Source organism: Mustela lutreola, chromosome 7 (assembly GCF_030435805.1).
Source record: "Mustela lutreola isolate mMusLut2 chromosome 7, mMusLut2.pri, whole genome shotgun sequence".
Classification (NCBI taxonomy): Eukaryota; Metazoa; Chordata; class Mammalia; order Carnivora; family Mustelidae; genus Mustela; species Mustela lutreola.
In genome coordinates, this window is record NC_081296.1 from 77,713,626 (window position 1) to 77,736,702 (window position 23,077).

The 23,077-nt window shown below is 38.3% G+C and overlaps 1 protein-coding gene across 3 annotated transcripts; it reads right to left on the reverse strand.

Annotated features, from left to right (window-relative positions):
* Nucleotides 1–1,429: 1,429 nt before the first annotated feature.
* Nucleotides 1,430–22,697, reverse strand: ARPP19 (cAMP regulated phosphoprotein 19). 3 transcript variants are annotated; one of them, XM_059181584.1, is made up of 4 exons: nucleotides 22,605–22,697; nucleotides 22,341–22,395; nucleotides 9,355–9,477; nucleotides 1,430–5,628 (listed from the first exon to the last, which is right to left on the reverse strand). In XM_059181584.1, exons 2-4 carry the CDS (start codon nucleotides 22,383–22,385, stop codon nucleotides 5,458–5,460), a joined length of 339 nt encoding a protein of 112 aa, XP_059037567.1. In that variant the 5' UTR covers nucleotides 22,386–22,395; nucleotides 22,605–22,697; the 3' UTR covers nucleotides 1,430–5,457. The 3 variants fall into 3 exon arrangements, with proteins under 3 accessions (XP_059037567.1, XP_059037568.1, XP_059037566.1); XM_059181585.1 differs by lacking the exon at nucleotides 22,341–22,395 and having other exon boundaries at nucleotides 22,605–22,628; XM_059181583.1 differs by lacking the exon at nucleotides 22,605–22,697 and having other exon boundaries at nucleotides 22,341–22,536.
* Between the last annotated feature and the right edge of the window lie 380 nt (nucleotides 22,698–23,077).

Here is a 23,077-nt window from a genome sequence, read left to right on the forward strand (position 1 = left end):
TTTCAGTGATGTGAAGGCTTATAACAGCAAGTTCTTTGACACTTCCTCATTCAGAACGAAGATCTACCTCAATGAAGGAAAGGCTAGGCACAGCTGAAACTGTATTTTCCCTGCATCCATGTCCTTAATCTGGTTTCCCAATTACATGTCCAACCCAATATTCCATTTCATTGTATTCATTCAATAAGCATTTGAGTATGTATAAACTGCTAGGAATACAATAACTAATTAGACCTCCCTATAAGGAAGTTAAAAGTTGAACCAAGATCAGAATGAGTAAAGAGTCAACCAAGCTATGAATCAGGGGAATGTCTAATGGAAAAGAAATATATCAAATACAGGCAGAATTAAGTTTGGAACATTTTTAAATTGTAAGAATGGGAGCAGGGGAGCCCCTGGGTGGCTCAGTGGGTTAAGCCTCTGCCTTTGGCTCAGGTCGCGGTCTCAGGTCCTGGGATGGAGTTGGCATCAAGCTCTCTGCTCAGCAGGGAGCCTGCTTTCCCCCCTCTCTCTCTACTTGTGATCTCTGTCAAATAAAATCTTAAAAAAAAAAAAAAGAATGGAAGCAGGGAGATGTGGGGAATGGAAAGGAGCACAACATGGACAGGTAATAGGAGTGGAAAGTGGTGTGTTAGGAACCACAGTCAAGTGCCCAGCTAAGAAATATTAGTGGCTTGGGGAATTGGGCCAGCAATAGGAGAGATCAACAAATTCAGTATATTTTGGTGGCTGTTGGTCACTGTCTTTAAGGAATCAAGTACAACTCCAAGGTTGGTTTGAGTATCTGAGTGGGTAAATGCACGGTGGTATATCATTTACTGAATTAAAGGCTGGGAAGAAAGGACAATGTTGAGAAAAATTAAGATTCCTTCCTTCACATGGCTATACCCTCCAACGAAACTTCCTTTATCAGTCCACAATTTCCCAAGCCCTTGCTTATTTGAAAATAAGAATCCTTCTAGTAGAACGCTATCTCCCTCACCTGCCACCACGCCCTCAGCAACCCACCTCTCAAAAGTCCTTCCTCTACCACTCATCCCACTTATCCCCTAAATTGAGTAATTCATTCCTTTAGACTTACTGGAACTTTATTTCTGTCTCTCATAAGGAATCTAACACTTTCTACCTTGCATTAAGTGTTATATAATTTCTCAGAATGTAAGCTCCTTGTCTCATCCATCTATTTCTGACATATGGTACTAGAGTGCTTTATAAATGAGATGAAGACTCAAAATATGCAAACATTTAATGTTACCTTAATCACAAAGCCTTTACAAATATAAGATTGCTAGGATCTCATTGGCATACATGAAGTTAAAAGACTGAACAGAAAATTCTTTTTGCATATAGTAATAACTGAAACCTAACAGTATCAACTTCAGAAAATATTCTGAAAAATGTTAAATTTAAATAAGACAAAAACTGCAAATTAAGTGAATAGAAATTAAGTAGATCAATTTATTTTTTTGTATATTTCACAAGTATAATTTTGGAAGGGCTATTTGACAAATTTCAGCATTAACTGCCAACTCTATAGACATGTTCAACAAAAGCATTTACTCTTGGCCCTTTAATACAGGCATAGTGTTCTATTGCATCACAAATGAGAGATGCAGTAACAGATCTGAGGGCTTATTAAAGAAATTAGGTGTTTTTTCCAAATGTTATTTGGTTGATAGTAACATAATACAAACATACATGAATGGTTTCATGACTACCAGCAATTTGCAAAATAAAACCCATTAAGTCTACCTACTTTAAAGGCCAAAACTAGTAAAACAGTATTAAAGTTGGTGTTCTTAAATCCTTAGATTAACAATCAGAATGAGGTTTTTTTTATCCCAATTTTATAAGGTGTGGTGGGGAGTCAGGGGAAGAAAGGATATGGGTGGGTGAGTGAGGGTGGGGGAATGGCAGTGCATGCTGGGTTGCAGAGTTGGGACAGTGGCTCAATTTAGTTATCCAGACTAGGATAGTGTTTTAGCAAATTAAAAATGTGTCCTAAATGTGGCATACTGAGAAGGATATTCAAGGCTGATAATTCATCAGCCCTAAACATCATTTAATGAATGCCATCTGGAGGCTTAAGAAGTAAGCAAGGATGGGGTGGGTGAAGTACAATGAGGTGAAAAAGGAAAATGAAAAGTACAAGAAATGTGTTTGAATGCTGGGGAGTGTGAAAAGGCCACCAGAAAAACTTACTTTTTGTTGCCACTCAGGTGTACTCTTCCTATAGGCTACCTGCCCCTGGATCACCAAACACCAAATTTACAGCACAATTTAAGTAGAGATTACATTTCAGCTTTGCTAAAACGTCCACTGATTCGGATTGAGAAAGAATACACAGCTGATTTAGTAAGAAGCATCCATAAATATTTAGAGGTATGGTTTTGTTACATCAAGTAAAAAGCAACTAATTCCAACTCTTAAAGTAAAAACGAACAGAAAGGCCTTACCCGGCCTGCCTTGATGAATAGTTGACTTATTTTTAGGTGAGCAGCACGTGAGTATTGAATTAACTTGTAAATAGACTATAAACATCCTGCTGCCAGTTCATCAAAACAATCCAATAATTCTTATTATCCCAATATGCCAAGAACTGTAATTGTTTTAGTGAGATGTAGCCTTCAAAAATGAAATGTTTCTCAAAATGCTCTACCAATGTAGGAGCTACTGGACGTCAAACAGGTCATTTATTTCAGACTTTAGCCAATTTTCACGAAATATTTGTTACCCTGAACTTCAGTTCACTCTGACATTCATTTAGAATAAACAAGACAATTAAAATTAGCCATTTTTCAAATCACAACTCTCAAATTAGAGAAACGAAGAATTAAACTCATCTAGTCAACATCTTCATTCAAGCAATGGTGAAACAGTGCAAAATTATGTCTTCAATAAACTGAGACTTGAGAACAAAAATAACAAAACAAAACATAGAACAAAAAATAGAAAAATTAAAAACCTCTGTATCCCAAGCACCAATAATGGAGGCTAAGCAATTATACCTAAAATTCTTACTGACAGGTCTCTCCCTAATGGAAAATCCTGAGATTTTAAGCACTGTGACTTTACAGAAGGCAGGTTGGTTTAATGAGGAAACTTACTTTTAATAAAAAGACAATCAACAGTATTTTATTTTGGGCACTTACTCAGTATTTCACAGATCCTCAACAAGTTTTGAGGTAGGTTAAATATCAGCATTGTATTTTACAAATAAAACTTAAAGGTTATATCACTTGTTGTAAACTACAGCAGGAGTCCTAGCATGGTCAAGAAAAACATGGTCTCTGTGATCTTTTAGATGAATCGTCTTTGATGTGTAAATTTAATGTTGACAGCTTGCAAATATTCACCAAAAAAAGACTAGACATTACAGAAATTCTACTTTGGGGTATTTCCTAATTCTTAAATGGATCCTATAATGATTATATATATTGTGGAATCATCTACTTGCTCCCATCACAAATATATTTATATATAACTGATCCTTAAAATTATAAACTAAAACATTATTGAGTTCATTGCTTTTCTGCCTTTTGGGGTGGATGAACAGGAAGATAATCAGCAAGCCTTACTCAGAGCGCTAGGCAGCCTTTAAGTGCAGGTGCTATGTTCAAGGCACCATTTATAATGATTTGGGGTTACAGGAAAGCAAGTATACAGATGGAGCCAAGATCTAGAAAAGATGCCTGGATCAAACAGGGGAGGCCCTGTGCAAGTCAAAGATAAAGAAAAAAATACTATCATCTCCAGTTACTGATCTTCACTGTCATGCTATAGCATTGTATCACCTATGGGAAGGGCTCTTAAAAGAGCAGTAAATGTATCCCACTAAAGTCTGTTAATTAAGATTCTTACTAACTAGATAAACCACAAGTAAAATTAAATTGATTATTAAAGTGACTCTATAGAAGTAAAATATCTAAATATTTAGTATGAGTATGTTCCACCTACCACATAAATGACTTTAAGCGTCACAAGTATAATTCACTTAGCTTGCTTAAAATTATTTACCAGAATTCAGCTCAGCCTGACACGGGTTCCTGGGCCAGTCTTCTCAAGTATTTGTTTCAGAATAAAGTTCCTTTTATTTAAACAAGTGTCAAATATTAGTAATAATACAGGATTAAGAGTGGTTAACAACTGAGAAATTATAAGAAAAACATCATTGTTATAAAATATAGCATTCAGCAGAGCAAATTTCAAGAGTGAGGATATACACCTATGCTTCTGAACAGACTAAACAGCACAGCCGAGCACGATTTGAGTCAAAGAAGCAAGGAAAAAAAGGAGGGAGGGGCCATAGGAGGCAGAGTATCGAAGCCTTTTATTCTATTGTCCCCAAATTGACTGTGGAAGTAAAAAGTTTCTACATTAAAAAAGTTTATATAAATTACATGAATTGCAATTTTCATAAAAGTCAAAATGAAATGTTCTGCATAGGACAAAAGATATGCCTAAGCAACATATCGTATCTGCACAAGGCCACTGAATGTTATGGATATTAATAACAAATGAAAAAGCTTAAGTCTATGACAGACTAAGCAAAGATTTGTTTGGTATTCTATAAGCCCAAGATTGTAAACTACTCTTACTGTACAAAAGCTCTAATGACATACAGAGTTTTGTGTAGGAACTCTTGTGCTTCTGGTTGGCACATCATCTACTTTTTAATATGTGAAATTAATACAGACATTTGTGAGAGGTTGTGCAAAACTATTGTATTTACAAAAATGGCACAAAAGTGAGTTCAACAGTCGATGCACATGCACACTTCATTCACATCTTCAACAAAGGATATTCTAACACTACAGAACTGAGTAAGAATACTAGCTTCAACAGCAGCTGTTAAGCACTAGAGTCACAGAAGTTACACCAGAATGGGCAAATATTGCCCAAGTAAAATTCTATTGTTAAAGCTGAAACAGGTTTAAGGCCATTCAAGTTCAAGCACAGAGAAACAAATCTTTCAAAACCCCATCTATATTTGTTTGAAGAATGTGACCTTCTTTCCAACTTGTGGTCTTAAACTTCTGTTTTACAAAATCCAAAAGGAAAATACAGAAGAAATCAATACAATAAAGGTTATATTAAATAAGAGTAACATACAAAGCTATAATTAAGATGAATTAAAGAAAGCCAAAAGACTACAATTGTAAAACTTGCTTGTTACTTGTTGAATCAGTCTATACTAGAAGTTAGGTAATATATACAATTATTTTCAAGTAGATTACTTTATGTTGTTCTAACATGTTCTCTTTATCAGTGCACTGTTAAAACTAATCAAAACTCTACACACAAATACTCCCTTACAATAGCAGCACACACTACCGCTACCTGCAAAGCTGTCATTCTCAAATGACTTAGTGAATGAAAGGAAATAAAAAGCAGAGAAGTAACATATTAAGGAGAAATAATGGGAATTAGAAGATTCATGCAGTTCAGCTCTTTTAATCAGCCAGCCAGCTTGCTAGCAACAAGGGATGGTTTCCGTTGAGGAAGGTCCTGTGGAGTGGGAATGTGGTCACCAGTGACCTCTGTCTTATCTGGAGCTGCAGTAGGAAGCTGCTTGTTCTTCATTTTTGCTTTAGCCATGTTGTAATCCCCAGAATCAAAATATTTTTGCTACAAGAAAAAAAAAAATTGAGACTGGATTTAAAACTTACATATGCAATCACACTGATTTAACATGTAGATAAAATAAGTTAATCTAAAAAAATTTAAACATTAATATAGATGAAATAGCAAAGCTTTCTTGTACTAGCAGAAAAATCAGACTGAAATTCTTGCTTTAATTATTTTGAAAATAAAAACACTTAATCACCAACTAGCATTTAGAACGTGCGACACTTTCAATTAACCTTGTATTATTATTATTATTATTTTTTAAAGATTTTATTTATTTGACAGAGAGAGAGAAATCACAAGTAGGCAGAGAGGCAGGCAGAGAGAGATAGGGGAGGAAGCAGGCTCCCTGCAGAGCAGAGAGCCTGACATGGGGCTCAATCCCAGGATCCTGGGATTGTGACCTGAGCCGAAGGCAGAGGCTTTAACCCACTGAGCCACCCAGGCGCCCCAATTAACCTGGTATTATTAAAACCATTAGAGTTCCTGATATCTAGGATGAACATTTCTGCAAGGATTTAAAATCAGTTATTTGAATTAGAGCAGTTCACTAAAATCAAAATTTTTTGTAAGGTTAAAATATAAATGTTAGGGGGGCACCTGAGTGGCTTGGTGGGTTAAAGCCTCTGCTTTCAGCTCAGGTCACGATCCCAGAGTCCTGGGATGGAGCCCCATGTTGGGCTCTCTGCTCAGCAGGGAGCCTGCTTCCTCCTCTCTCTCTGCCTGCCTCTCTGCCTACTTGTGATCTCTGTCAAATAAATAAATAAAATCTTTAAAAAATAATAATAATAAATGCTAGGGTAACAGAGGAAACCAATATCTGTGATCCAGATATCTTTAAAACAAACAAACAAAAACCCTTTTTAAAAAGTGAGAAATGATATAGCTGAATTTAAGACTTCATTTCCCAGGGGCGCCTGGGTGGCTCAGTGGGTTAAAGCCTCTGCCTTCAGCTCAGATCATGATCCCAGGGTCCTGGGATTGAGCCCCACAGATCAGGCTCTCTGCTCAGTGGGGAGTCGGCTTCCTCCTCTCTCCTGCCTGCCTCTCTGCCTACTTGAGATCTGTCTGTCAAATAAATAAATAAAATCTTAAAAAAAAAAAAAAAAAAAAAGACTTCATTTTCCTAATATAAAAGTGCTTATTCATTGACATTTGGTATAATGCAAAATCATTCAAGAGTTCCCTTCTCAAATTCTATATAATTATTTCTTGATTCAAGGAGCATTTTCTTTCCCAACTATTTATAATATTGACTACAAGATACAATGTTTATGAATTTTGACTTGAAGATTCTTAAAAAGCCATAAATAGTTGAAACTAGAGAAAAATTACAAAGACAACAGCCCAAATGCTAGAAAAAAGCTTGTTAGCATAAATTATGCTAGAGATCAGCAAAGGAAAAAAGTTTCCTAAACACTTAGTAATCAAATCTAATTAATAATTTAAGAGATGATTACATAATTTATTTCATAACTAAAACCACAGCAGTCAACCATTTCAAAATTAGAACTGATATAAATACATTCCATGCAGCTATATTCGTAATGAACATGTTTCTCATTCTGCTTTTCTATTTATTCCCTACATTACACTATCTTTGTAATAATGCTTTTACTTTTTAAAAAGATTTTATTTATTTGAGACAGAGAGAGACAGCAACAGAGAGAGTGAGAGAGAACATAAGCAGGGAAGAGAGGAAGAAGCAGGCTCCCCACTGAGCAGGAAGCTTGACAAGGTACTCAATCCTAGGACCCCAGGACTATGACCTGAGTCAGAAGACAGCTGCTTAACTGACTGAACCACCCAGGTGCCCCTTAGAGGTTTTATGTCTTTATATATTTGGTTTAATTCCTACCTTCCACCCTAGTATTTCAAAGATGTGAACCTTATTCTTTCATATAAAACAAAAAAGATTCTGTATTTAAGCACTTTCAAAAATATGTTTTTATTTACTTATTTTTAATTTTGTTAGAATTTTTATTAGGTGAGGTTTATTTATTTATTTATTTGGTAACCTCTACCCCCAACATGGGGCTGGAACTCAAGACCTGGAGATCAAGAGTCATGATCTACTGACTGAGCCAGCCAGGTGCCACACTACCATACTCTCTTGGTATAAAGAAAGAGAGTATATGACTTCACTTAAATGTGGAATCTGAAAGCATTAAAATCATAGAAACGGCAGAATGTAGTTGCCAGGGGCTAAGGGGTGGGGGAGATAGGGAGATACTGGTTAGAAGGCACAAATGTTTCAATTATAAGATGAGTAAGTTCCAGGGATCTAATGTACAGTAAGTTAACAATACTGAATTGTATACTTGACAATTGCTATGAAGAGTAAAGCTTAATGTTTTCCCCATAACAACAAAATGGTAATTATGTGAGGTAAGGGAGTGTTAACTAACCTTAGTGGTAAGCATTTCATAACATGTTATGTGTATCGAATCATCACGGTGTACATCTTAAACTTACACAATGTTTTATATCAACAGCATCTCAATAAAGCTGGAAAAAAATATCCTTTTGCAATCTGATTTAAGAAAATAATCCATATATAACTACAGCCAATACCTATACAAATAAACATACACATACATATGGACATGTGTTTTTAACCAAACAGCAGATACCAGTTATGTTCAAGGTATTTATTAAAGGAAAAACATGATTTGACACCTGATTCAATTTATAAATTCCTTCATCTTTCCCTCTTCTCTGTGTGGTAAAGCATTTATTTTATTTTATTTTAACGATTTTATTTATTCATTTGAGAGCAAGAGAGACAGAGAGCGCACACAAGCAGGCGGAGATCTGCTTGTGCATCTGACTGCATCTGAATGCAGCATCTGACTAAGAAATCAAGCAAAGGAAGAGGGAGCTGGCTCCCTGCTGAGCTAGCCAGAAACCCCAACTGGGGCTCGATCTCAGGACCCGGAGATCATGACCTAACCCTAAGGCAGACGCTTAACTGTCTGAGGCACCCGGGTGTCCCCCTGTGTGGTAAATCATGAGTCCTTTAATTTTTTACGAAATGGTTAGAAAAGAAAACCTAAGGAATGAACAAGTAGCATTATCTCAATTCAGATCTTATTACTAAGGAATAATGGTTTCTACCACACACAGAATTGGTAAGATTTTGAAAAATGTTTTCATTAATATGAACTATTAAAATTACCATATATAAACTGAATTAGAGTAACTCTGTAAAAATGTATTATGTAAAGGAAATAATAAGCTCTGCTTTTATAAAAGCTACCATTTCATCCAAATAAAAAATATTTTCAGTCTGCAGGTAAAAGTTAAAAAAAAATGAGCAGGGGATCTATACCAGCTTTTGGAAAGAAGGGGGAAAGGATATATATATACACACACACACACACATGGGCAAGTTTCAACCATTATCTACAACATTTTCTTTCTTACAAAGATTAAACTATTAACATTAAACATTAACATACTAAATCTAGGTGGTGGGTCCATGGGTTCTGCTATATTATCTATACCTTCTACATGCTTGGAACAGTTTAAAGTGATGAGCTGTTCATTCTTATCATACGTATTTATACAATGAACAATATAAAATACTGGAAAAATTATGTATCTCTCTACATAGCTATATCTGGTAAGGTACAGAGTTATATATACACAGACACGCATTTCACAATTGCAATTACACTGAGTTCATAGGGTTTAAGCATTTTAAGATTATACATGAGAACTTACCCCTTTCTGTAATCGTTTCCTTAAGAAATCTGAACCTCCAGGCTTTTGTCCCAGATGAGGATACCTTGCTTTTAATTTTGCTTCTTCAGCTTTCTCTGGACTAGTCACTTTATCTTCCATTTCCTGAAATAATTTAAAATAAATTACTTGTCTATTATAATCCACTTATTTAAAATAATTCACCTTTTAATATCTGGATCCTGACTTTAGTTGTCGAGTGCCAAATAATGCAGCATCTGACTAAGAAATCAAGCACAGAAGCTTTTAAAACATCTCTGTCTTGTTTTTCAAATGATCCATGTGATAGCTCTATTATAGCTGTGATGCATGTGTACACCCCACACACTGGATAAAAATATCAAGATAACTCAGTTCTGAAGTCTTGCTTGCCATTACTTTCCAGTCATGTATAATACATTTATAGTTAGTCACCTTCCACGGAACTCATCAGCTCCTTGCCTATATTTAGAGAACCATCTTAATACTGTTAAAATTAAAAAAAAAAAAAAAAAAAAAAAAAGCGCTGATCTCCTGTTAATCCAAGTTCATGTATGACCAGAAGCTCTGAGATTCTTTGACAGGAATTAACAACAGCTGACTTACCAGCAGATTTTCCCTAACTCAATATAGAAGACCTTGGTACTTTTATTTTTTTTTAAAGATTTTACTTCTCTTATGTAATCTCTACACCTAACACGGGGCTCAAGCTCACAACCCTGAGATCAAGAGTCACATGCTCCACCAACCGAGCCAGGCACCCAGTCTTGTATTTTTAAAGAAAAACATCTTCGTCAGGATCCCAGTCGATTGGGTGGCTGCCCTTGACTCAGGTCATGATCCCAGGATCCTGGGATCAAGTCCCACATTGGGCTCCTTTTCACCAGGGAGCCTGCTTCTCTCTCTGCCTCTGCCTGCTTGTGCACTTTCTCACTCTCTGACAGATAAATAAAATCCTTAAAAAAAAAAAAAAAAGTATTTGCCAACCTTCATATCCGTATATATTATTCCCTAAATTTCCCCCATATTTAATGACAAATACTGCTTATGCCAAATGTCCCATTCTTTAATGTATCAAAATGTGCTTTCTGACCAAATGACTGTCAGTATTTTAAGACTATTCAATTTTTCCTTTAAAAGATCTTATATATTTGAGAGTGAGTGAGCGAGGAGTGGTAAGAGGCAAAGGAACCAGCAGACTCTCCCTCCCCACTTAACAGAGAGCCTGACACAGGGCCAGTCCTAGGACTGAGATTATGACCTGAGCTACCGTCAGGCACTTAACCAACTGAGCCACCCAGATGCTTTTTTAAATAAAGATTTTATTTATTTATTTATTTGTCAGAGTGAGCACAGGCAGACAGAGTGGCAGGCAGAGGGAGAAGGAGAAGCAGGCTCCCTGCTAAGCAAGGAGCCCAATGTGGGACTCTGGGATCATGACCTGAGCCGAATGCAGCGGCTCCATCAACTAAGCCACCCAGGTGCCCCAACTTTTTTTTTTTTTTTTTAAAGTAAGCTCTACAACCAACATAAAGCTCAAACTCTTACTCCAAGATTAAGAGTTGCATGCTCTTCCAACTGAACCAGCCAGGTGCCTCTAAGCCTATCACTTTTTTTTTTTTGAAAAGCATAAAATTTACTTAATACAAATTTTATGCCATACAAGAGGCTTCATAAGGATGAAGACCAAAGATATGGTTAAACCTGATTTTTATATTAGGTTTAATCAAAAGTAGAGAGAAAATGAAAAACAACAACAACAACAGGACAAAAAGGAATATGAGATGAAAGTGGTAAATGGAAGAATACACCAAGGCTTATTTGTTTAGTCCTTTCAGTGTCCCACTATCTCGGATTATAGGGGAAAGCACCTCTCATTTGAGGATCTTCTGACCCGCTTCAGGGGAAGGTCAAGAAGTCCTTCCTGCACATATCACTTCTCAAATTCCTTTAGCTTATAATATCCAAAATCATAAGCTGCCATATTTTGGGGTAGCATGTCCTAAACCCTGTCATTCCTCCAACTGAAACTTTCCCAAGAAGTTTCACAGTTCAAAAACTGAGTTGGTAGATTATCCCATAACCCACTGAATCTGTCTCAGTCCTGGGAATAAGTCAGTCCTTTCAAAAGTCATGTCTTATTTCAGGACATGGTGTTATAACTCCTACATTAGGTCTCTATACAGTATGATTGCTCATACCACTGGCATTTAAGAAGGGACTTTTTTCTTGCATTGACTTTTGTCAGTTTTCCCAAGATCCCATCTATAGACTCTGGAGTGACTGCAGTGTCCTAACCATCCCTTTATGGTCAAAAGAAACTATTTGTCAAGCTGAAAAAGGTCCTGTCTCTTTCCCTTATTCCTTCTCCTCTTCTCAACTCCTCTACATACCCCCTTCCAAATGTATCTGGTACCCGCCTGCAGATTAGGGCAGCAGGACCGAAAGGAGGAATCCACTCAAGCCTACTGACTTTTTTTTTTTCCTTCAAGATTTTATTTATTTATTTGACAGATACCACAAGTAGGCAGAGAGGCAAATAGAGAGAGATTGGAGGAAGCAGGCTCCCCGTGGAGCGGAGAGCCCGATGTGGGGCTCGATCCCAGGACCCTGGGATCATGACCTGAGCTGAAAGCAGAGGCTTTAACCCACTGAGCCACCCAGGTGCCCCAAGCCTACTGACTTTTAACACCAGTTTTGATACAGTCTACTTTCTCCAAGAGCCGTATTTTATAGGGGAACAGTGTTTATCACTTTATGGTAAGTACAGAAGAAGAATGAATCAAGTAAAACAAAGTTTTCCTGATAGACAATGCTGGGCAATGACAAAATGCACCTTCTAGCTAATGAACTCGTTTCTGCATACCAGCTAGGCAAAATCACGTACCTCCGCATATCTCAATTTTTCCAGGTTATTTATGAATGTCAAAAATGAATGATTATCCATAAATGCCAAGCCTCCTGTTCCTGTAAAGCCAGCAAATCATTTATGTCCAAAATGACTTATGATTTTTGGATGCATTTTCCTTAAAATTATATTCATACATGCTTTATAATCAGCTCTGTTCAGCTTATATGTCATCAATATTTCCTTCATCTTGACTAGCTTCCTCATGTGTTAGTACATCTTCTCATTTTCAGTCTTGCAGTATTTTGAGATTAAAGCTGCTGCTACTGTCAAACATACTTTTTCTATGGGACTTCCTTTGTATGTATGCTCCCTTTGGCTCCAAGTATCCTACCTTCCTTATATGCCAGTTTCATGCATCTATTTAAATTTTCAGTCTCTTTAAATGGTCACATCACTCACTTGATATACACAAAATTCAACTACGTGTGTTCAGCCAAAGACAGAGACTCTAAATAGTATCAGTTATTCTGCCAGTCATTCCATTCAAGAAGAGTATGCCCCAGAGAGAGCTCAAGTGTAAGGTGTGTGATGCAAACCGCCTATTCCCATGATGATCTCAATCCTGGGTTCCTTTCAGAATTTAAGAATTTCAGAATCAATGTTTTGTTTATCACTCTAGTATTTTAAAACTCAGCCCCTACAATACAAGTCTACCACCTAAGCTGTCAATTAATGGAAGGATCAGCCCAGACATCTGTTCAACCACTAGATTAAAAAAGTGACTACTCATCCTATTGAGAACTGATGGAACTGTGTCCACTATGATTATGACTTCATTGGGGTTTTTCAAGGGTGATTTTAGTTATATGTGATTCCTGCCTTACTAACTTTAGAATCTAACCACTATATAAGGTAGGACTATACTGTATTCATCACAAAAGCTAAAGAAATAATATAAATTTAAGGTTATCAGTTTAGTGCAGGAATATGGGCTGGAGTTTCTCTTCAGTGGCTCAGCCATCACTGTAGGCATCTCCTATAGGTGCAGCTGTACTGACAGTGGTGCTACTTAGGGGAACTGGGAGAAAGAACCTATTCTTGGGTTCCCCTATACAGTCGTTTTTTAAACTGGTTAGCATTAAATATGGATGTTAGTTGAAAAGGACATAACTTGATCATAGCTTTTGAGTCCTCACACATTCCGATTAAAGGGTGTTAACAGAGTCCTCTACATTTCCACTAAAACCATCTAGCTTTCTTGGGCTCTCCATTTCCTTCATTTGAGTTGAACTATCAGTTCTCTATTTGTAAGAGAAATTCCGCAAAGTTTCTGGTATAGAGGTAGCAACTTTCTCTAATTTCTAGTGTTTTTGCAGATTTCCCTCACAGGAGAGGGCAAGAAAGTTGTACATAATATAACACTGTACCTGGCATTCCCTTATTTTCTAAATAAGGAATACATTCATGTATATATTTATACAGTATTAAGCATGTTCAATTAAATCAAAATAGTTTACTATAAAACATGTTTTGGGCAAAAGCATCTACAGAAAAAAATACCATTTAGGTTTAGAATGGATTTATAGTATGTCCTAGATAAACAATTTTTTAACTTTCTTGCCAAATACATAGCACAAGAACAAGTGTCTCAGAATTTCAGCTGCATTTAACACCAAAAGGGGGAAAAAATACGACCAAAGCTGCATTTTTAAAACATAGTTCATACCACAAAGACATCTAGGATATTTTTCATGGATCACACAGAAACATTCTTAACTTTTTGGAAATGTAGAGTAATGGGACCTTACTGATAAGGAAGTTGAAATGCTTGGGCCTTGTAGTATTAAGTATAAATAATACATCAGGTAGCAGACTATGTCTATTGGCATTCAGCTCACACTTAACCTTTTTTTTTTTTTTAAAGATTTTATTTATTTACTTGACAGAGAGAGAGATCACTAGTAGGCAGAGAGGCCAGCAGAGAAAGGGAAGCAGGATCCCTGCTGAGCACAGAGCCCAATGCAGGGCATGATCCCAGGACCCTGAGATCACAACCTGAGCTGAAGGCAGATGATAAACCCAGTGAGCCAACCAGGTGCCCCCACACTTACCCTTCTTTAAAACAATCCCTTAAATGACCAGTTAGAAGCTACATTACCCAGACTGAATTCCTATTAGGTTCTCCCAATGACACCTACACCTGATTAAAAGGCAGGGGAGAAAGAATTCACTCTTCCTGGTGATGGGCCACCAACAACGTGACGATGAACAGTAACCCAGGAGCTCCTGTAGAGGGACATCAAGCTGATAATTAGATGCTACTGAAGCTGCCACATGAGAGTATACATAGAGGATGCTGAGCTCAGAACAGTGCTCACTTGTGCAGTCAACAGCTTTCTGCAATTCCTCCCCTCCAGAATAACATCATCTTCCCTCTTTATTCCTTCACGCTTCCTCTAATAATTTGTATCCTAATTCCCTACATCGTATCCCTTTGTTTTAAATACCCAAAGTGGTTTTGATAGTATTACATAAAATAAGCAATTCATCCCTATGGTCATGTTAAAAAATGCAAAAGGGCAAATAGAATTTGGTGATTCCCTGTTTCTGGACATCCTTCAAAGTACTTCCCTAAACACTTATTTTGGCTAGAATGAAAATAAATCTTGAAAAAGGCTAGAGACTTAGGAAGTAATAGCAAAAAAATTGGCGTACATTCATGTATACTGACAAGTCACTTTAATAACTTCCTCCCAACTCTGTGGAGATATAATAGACACATTACCTTATCAAATTTAAATGTCTTAATATATGAGGTTAAAAACAAAACAAAAGGGGAGCCTGGCTGCCTCAGTTGCTATAGCATGTGACTGTTGATCTGAGGGTTGTTGGGTTCAAGCCCCATGATGGGTGTAGAGATTACTTAAAAATAAAATCTTTTTTAAAAAGCCTCAAAATATATAAAGCAAAATTTATAGTAACAACTGAAAGTCTATCAGCAGAGGAGATTTTAACACACCTTCCTCAGTAACTGACAGGTGAAAAAGAAAAAGCAGTCAAGATACCAGATTTTATTTCTGTACCCAATAGCTAGGAAATATGTATTCTTCTCAAGCACAAATGGAAAACTGGACAAAGTACTAGGCTATAAAGTCTAAACCATTTTCATCCAGATCACCATCTATGACTATAGTTCATAAAATTAAAAGTCAATAATAAAAAAATTTATATAGCCCTACTATTTGGAAATTAAAATATATCACTAAGGGGCACCTGGGTGGCTCAGTGGGTTAAGCCTCTGCCTTCGGCTCAGGTCATGATCCCAGGGTCCTGGGATGGAGCCCCACATCAGGCTCCCAGCTCAGCAGGAAGCAGGCTTCCCCCTCTCTGTCTGCCTCTCTGCCTACTTGTGATCTCTGTAAATAAATAAATAAAATACTTAAAAAACATACATTACTAAAATAGCTTAACTCATTAAAACTGCAAAGTGTATAAACTCTAAAAAGCACATTAAAGAAATAATTGATGGTTAAAAAATTAATGGGAACTAAAAAAACTACAGGGAAAAACTACAGTTTTCAAAATTCTGTACTAACCAAACTTGTGGAGGATACAACAAAGGTCCCTAAAGGGCTTATATTGAAAGAAGAAAACAAAAATCCAATGAGCTATGTATCCAACTTTAGAAAACAAAGAAGAGAACCCAAACAGAATAGGAGAAAATAAAAAGCAGAAATAATGAGATTAAAAAAGAGATAAAATAGAGAGGATCAACAAAAGAGGAGAATGATAAGCTTAATCAAGAAATATTTTAGGGGCGCCTGGGTGGCTCAGTGGGTTAAAGCCTCTGCCTTCAACTCGGGTCATGATCTCAGGTCCTGGGATCGAGCCCCGCATCGGGCTCTCTGTTCGGCGGGGAGCCTACTTCCCTCTCTCTCTCTCTCTCTGCCTGCCTCTCTGCCTGCTTGTGTTCTCTCTCTGTGTCAAATGAATAAATAAATAAATTAAAAAAAAAAAAAAAAAAAAAGAAATATTTTAGGGGCGCCTGGGTGGCTCAGTGGGTTGAGCCGCTGCCTTCGGCTGGGGTCATGATCTCAGGGTCCTGGGATGGAGCCCCGCATCAGGCTCTCTGCTCTGCAGGGAGCCTGCTTCCCTCCCTCTCTCTCTCTCTTTCTGCCTGCCTCTCTGCCTACTTGTGATCTGTCTGTCAAATAAATAAATAAATAAAATCTTTAGGAAAAAAAAAAAAAAAGAAATATTTTTTAAAAATAAAAAAAATATATTTTTAAAAATTCAAATGTTTTCAAAATTTTATCCTCCAAGAAACTTTCATGTCATACAGCAATTTTACTACTTTGTAGAATAGATGCTAGTATGTGAGTGGATTCACTCACCTAAGTGGTTTCTATGTTGATAATACCTTCAGTGGGGAGAAGTGCAGAAGGACCATTAGATTTCTGGAACATTTACTCTCTAGCTACAAACCAGGAAACCAGAAACCCAGGATTATCATAACAAAGATAGATGCTTATCATGTACCAAAAAATTACCTAAAAACAGTATTTCAAATGAGGGTTATCCTCAATAAGTACATAAATTTATCTTCACTGTATAAGCTATATCTAGCACACAGCCTAATATTGTTAGGCACCTGAATTTTTGTGAACTAGTCTATTGAAGTACATTAGATACCCTTTTTGTAAGTAGGCTGGGCATAAAGTATAAAAACATACAGAGAAAAGAACATTGAGTTAGGAATTATGTAGTTTGTCACGGACTGCTAATAAATCTGAATGATTTATACCACTTTATAGCCTTCGGCAGCGAAATTACACAGCAAGATCAGCAATAAAAATCTGATCACTCTAAGCAAATTCTCTATATGCTCAGCAGTATGTTCACTGATGTACTGACTGATGAATAAATAGAAAAGATTAATGCAAGCCAACAAATCCTTTGGGATATTGCCAACAAAGTATCAGTACTGTTATCAACCTCTAAGGAAAAATATTGTGGTCCAATTAAGTCCTTGCTACTTGCACAGTGTCTGGCATTTAACAGGTGTTCAATAAAAACCTCTGAATAAATAAAATAAAATAAAATAAAATAAAAACCTCTGAACATAGTATACTCCAATTGTTTTAATAAAGCTAAGAAACTTTGTTTCACCATCAGCTTATCTTTGAAACATTTCATGTTATAGTAGTATAGGTTCAGGATTAAAAATCTAGTAACAGAGGCAAGCCTAAAACACTGCTGTATAGTACACTTGCTAAGATAGCAAAGAGATATATTTTTAAACTTTTCTGAGGTTTACCTCTAGATTGCTAAGAATCAAGGGTTGCACACAAAGCAGACCAGCAGGTTGCAATTTAAAAATTAAAATTAAAAATATGAGTTTTGGGGGCACCTGGGTGGCTCAGTGGGTTAAAGCCTCTGCGAAATTTCGGCACAGGTCATGATCCCAGGGTCCTGGGATCGAGCCCCCGCATCAGGCTCTCTGCTCCACAGGGAGCCTGCTTCCTCCTCTCTCTCTTGCCTGCCTTTCTGCCTACTTGTGATCTTTGTCTGTCAAATAAATAAATAAAATCTTAAAAAAAAAAAAAAAGCCTCTGCCTTTAGCTTGGATCTTGATCTCAGGGTCCTGGGATCAAGCCCCAAATCAGAGAGCCTGCTTCCCCCCCATCTCTCTGCCTGCCTCACTGCCTACTTGTGATCTCTCTCTGTTAAAAAAAAAAAAAAGAAAAAGTTTTTTAGTTTAGCTTGAGTTTTGTTGTTGTTGTTTTTTTATTTTTTAAAGATTTTATTTTAACCGACTGAGCCACCCAGGTATCCAGCCAAGCATTATCTTTTAAACTGACAAAACAAAAGGGGATACTTGAGTGGCTCAGTTGTTAAGCTTCTACCTTATGCTCAGGTCATGATCCCATAGTCCTGGGATCAAGTCCCACATAGGCTCCTTGCTTAGTAGGAGGCCTGCTTGTGTTCCCTCTCTCGCTGTCAAATAAATAAATAAATCTTAAAAAAGATAGAAACTGACAAAATTATTTTATTTTTATTATTTTTTTAAAGATTTTATTTATTTATTTGACAGAGAGAAATCACAAGTAGATGGAGAGGCAGGCAGAGAGAGAGAGGGAAGCAGGCTCCCTGCCGAGCAGAGAGCCCGATGTGGGACTCGATCCCAGGACCCTGAGATCATGACCTGAGCCGAAGGCAGCAGCTTAACCCACTGAACCACCCAGGCGCCCCGACAAAATTATTTTAATTGAGAGCTCTACTTGAGTTAGCTTCCTCCAAGACATCTTACTAACTTAATTTGATGACTCTTGTAATAACATCTCTAGAAAACCTGCTATTGAGATCTTTTATAAAAAACTTAAGGACCGGGGCGCCTGGGTGGCTCAGTGGTTTGGGCCGCTGCCTTCGGCTCGGGTCGTGATCTCAGGGTGCTGGGATCGAGTCCCGCATCGGGCTCTCTGCTCAGTGGGGAGCCTGCTTCCCTCTGTCTCTGTCTGCCTCTCCATCTACTTGTGATTTCTCTCTGTCAAATAAATAAATAAATAAAATCTTAAAAAAAAAAAAAAAACCTTAAGGACCATAATATATAACATATATATATGTATACACACACACACACACACACACACTCCTCTACTTTCATTCAGATTTCGTAAGTGGGTTTAACAAGGCTTTTATAGGACTATAGTCTATCCCTCCCCTTTTTAAACTGCAGTACAAACACTGTCATCTATCTGTACTGATAAAGTACTTTGACAATGGTTTCAACTGAAAATTTCTGAGAAATTTCATTCAACCAACATTTTCTGAAAAATGAAATGAATGGAATCAATCAGGTAAGACAGATACTATGGGAAAAAAATAAAGGAAGGTCCCTGCTTTATGCTCACAATGAAAACACAATTACATGTTTTATGTCTCCACATGCCTCTTCTCACCATTGGACAAGAGCACACACCAGTTGACTGTGCTTAGTGTTATTCAAAGTGGAATTCACAGGTGACAGATCTAAGAGGTCTCCACTAAATTTTTTTTAATATTTTGTTTACACTTCAGTGATAATCTAGAAGAAAAGATATATAATCATACACTAGCACATCTGAATTGCCATCTCATATCTAAGTGCTATATGAGTTTCATCTGAGCTTTCATTTATGAGGAGACTAAGCAGTACTCTGTCCAAGATGAGAAAAGAACAGAGCTGAATTTAAAATATGTTTTTCTAACCTGAGGGTTAAATGATCACACAGATTAGTCTTTAAAAAGGAGAACTGAGTAATCATATGACCAGGGGACCATTAACTTGCCATATTCAAAGAGTTCCTGCACTTTAAGAATTGCTACCACATTCTCAATACATTGGAAGTTTCCTTTCAGCAAAATACAATGCCACAATGAATTAATAATTTACACAAATTTTGTCTGTATTTAATTGTTTTTTTTTTAAGATTTTATTTATTTATTTGACAGACAGAGATCACAAGTAGGCAGAGAGGCAGGCAGAGAGAGAGAGGAGGAAGCAGGCTCCCTGCTGAGCAGCGGCTTAACCCACTGAGCCACCCAGGCGCCCCTGTATTTAATTGTTTTAATTTTAAAAAGTTTTTAAAGTAATTTCTATGTCCAGTGTGGGGCTCCAACTCACGATCCCGAGATCAAAGGCTACATTCTCCACCAACTGAGTTTTTCAGGTGCCAACTTTAATTTTAAAGGAATGTTAAAGAGATGTTTATACTTATTTTCATGTTTGTACATATTTATTTAATATCCCAATTAAAAAAACAGTGGTCTATACAGTTTTCTTCCCTTAACAAGGAACACTCAGAGAAATAGTGACTTAGCTTTTAACTCCATAAGGCTCATCTCTTTATCTTAATTTTTCAGAGGCAATAGGCTAACATACCATAAAACTAAAAAAGTATTTTAGCTGAATACTTTGACTTTAATTGAAAGGTCAACTGGGTACCTAGAGAATAATCCGATTTTTTAGGTCATCTAACTATTCTTCCAAATAGAAGAAACAGGTGATTTGGCCCATATGAACACAGAAGTGACTCTGCACATTCTCCTCGTGTTTAGGGATGGTATCCATGCTACAGGCACTTAACATCTACAGCCAATCCCTAATTCAAGAAGAGACATTATATTACCCACACACTTTGGTAATGACAGCAGCCCTAAAACCAAAGGACTTGAATTAAATTTTTAATGTAGATATTCATGAAGAGAAAACATTCAAGACATGTTTAATACTGTCAGGGACAGAATATTAGGCTGTTCCAAGTAAAAGCATTTACACTGTAGAAATCAACACTTTACACTCTGGCAGCACACTAACAAATCTTGTAAAAGAAAATTACACCGCACACTGCTGTACATGAGAAGTCAAAACTGAGGTTGATTTCAGTGTTTAGAACAAGATAGCACAGACACAGTTTGTATTTTTTTTCTGAGTTCTGAAATCCCAACCAATTATGAACAGCACAATAAATATTTTTCAGTTAATAACTGACACTTCATTTTACAGTTAAGACTGTAATCTTTCAATTCTCTCTCTCTATATATATATTTTGTGTGTGTGTGTGTGAAAGATATATGTACATTTTTTTTTTATTATTTTAAAAGATTTTATTTATTTATTTGACAGAGAGAAATCACAAGTAGATGGAGAGGCAGGCAGAGAGAGAGAGGGAAGCAGGCTCCCTGCCGAGCAGAGAGCCCGATGCGGGACTCGATCCCAGGACCCTGAAATCATGACCTGAGCCCAAGGCAGAGGCTTAACCCACTGAGCCACCCAGGCGTCCCATATATGTACATTTTTTTGCCATGTTTTGTTAAGTGTAAAAAATTTCCAACATAATTTTCATTGGAATATTCCCGAACAACATCATAACTTGGCCTATTACTTATGGTATTATTTTCGTTTTAAAAAAATACTTACAATATAACAAAACTATCCAACTGAAGAAAAGTTAGTATGATTAAGAACATACTGCATGGGTTTAGAACACTAATACACTAAATCAAATTTCCAAATTTCGATTAGGATCATGGGTAGAAGAACACTAAGCAGAAGCCCTTCCAAAGTCCAAGCATTAGGCCAAATCTATTTATGATAACGCCTCTGATTTTTCAAGAAAAAGTGCTGGTAACTTTCCATAAACAATTTAAGAAACAAGATATCATAGGCCTTGCCAGCTGCAAGTACCTAGGAGGGTAGGGCAGCAGAAATAATGATGGTGGGAGGTTAAAAACTAGCATAGATAAACGAGAAAGGCTTAATATTGATAATTGGAATTATACTGATTTGTGGCATATTTTCCTTCAATACTGCCAATGAGCTTACAAAACATTCCTATTTCTACGAAAACCCAGACCAACCCAGTTGGTAAGAATCTTTTAAAATTCAAGCTTTTGATTTTCAGTCCCGTGCCACATGCAGATCCCAGTGGCTCACATTTCTGCGCAGAACCGGCGCCAAATCTTTGTTACCTACGTCCTTTAAGCCTCACAACCACCACAGGAAGTACGATTATTCTTACTTTACCGATGAGGAGACTGAAAACTAAGGAGCTGAGCCACCGATCAAGGTTACACGGCCGACGAAGACTGGAACTGAAACGCCCGCCCGGGTCTACCTCACCGCCCCAACAAGAGACGCCGCCTTAGGAGTTAAAAGCATGCGGACAATACCAGCAGTTGGGAGAGTTAGTTCTCCCAGGGACAAATAAAACTTCCTACGCAAAGTGAAGCTCCCAGAGAAACTTGGGTTCCACGCCCAGAAACTGCTCGTCTGTGTAGTCGCGCCTAAGAAAAACCGCGATACACCGAGGCGCTAGGAGAGGCCGGCCTTCAGCGAGGACGTGGCCAGTGTTCAAACTCCCACCACGCTGGTGCAGGCACCACAGCTCCCGCCGGCAGCCGACGTGGGAGAGAGCACTGCCGGGCCGGCCGAGGATCACTGACTCCTCCCGCATTCCGCTCCAGGCGCCCCGAGCCCACTCCGGCACGCGACCCCGGCACGCGGCGAGAGCAGGCCGCCCGGCAGGCCCGGCCCCCGGCAACCTCGCCTCTGGGCCTCCCGAGCCGCAGGCGCCGCTCCCAGTGCACGCTCACTCACCTTCTGCTCCTCCGCGGAGGCTGCCTCAGGGACTTCCGCGGACATACTGCTCCCTCTGCAACGAGACGCCGGGAGAAGATGCGATTTCCGGGTGGCCGAGGCCGCCCGGCCGCCGCACCGCCTCAGGCCCGCCCGCCCCCGCTCTCCGAGCGCCCGCGAAAATGGCCGGCGCCTTATGACGACACCGAGCCTCGCCGCGCTCAGCCCCCGGCGACTGCGGCCAGCGCGGGCCGGCCGCCCCTCCCGCGCCGCGCCCCTACCTACCTGACCCCTCTCCTCCGGCTCTGCGACACAGAAGCACTTCCTCTCTTCCTTCAAAGGTCGCGGCTCGCGCCTCACCTTACATCCGTCGGGCCCGACGCTTCCTGGGAATTGTAGTTTATAAGTGGAGCCACCACTCCCCACCCTTTTCGACCTGTTCCAGAAGCTTTGTTATTTCTACTTTTCCGGACTCGCCCGCTACGACTCTCTTACTCGCTCTCTGCACTGTAGCCATGGATATTTTTTTTTTTTGGGCGCTCCAGAGCTCTGTGCTGCTTCCTTTAACAAGTCTCCCCGCTCCGCTTTGCCTACTTAACCATATTCATCGTTCACATCCCCCTTCTGCGTCATCGCCTCTGGCTTTTTTTTTTCGAGCTCCTAACACGAGGTCGGGTCACATCTCTGTATAGCTCCCCAGCAACACACACTGTATCATTAGACATTAATTGTTATGATTACTGTATTGATGTCACCTT

Excerpts from the sequence above, each read along its gene's own strand:
- ARPP19 (XM_059181584.1), bottom strand. The coding sequence starts at position 22,385 with ATGTCCGCGGAAGTCCCTGAGGCAGCCTCCGCGGAGGAGCAGAAG. Across the intron at positions 9,478-22,340 it reads CCTCCGCGGAGGAGCAGAAG|GAAATGGAAGATAAAGTGAC; the intron begins GTGAGTGAGCGT and ends AAATTATTTCAG. Across the intron at positions 5,629-9,354 it reads GGAAACGATTACAGAAAGGG|CAAAAATATTTTGATTCTGG; the intron begins GTAAGTTCTCAT and ends TTTTTCTTGTAG.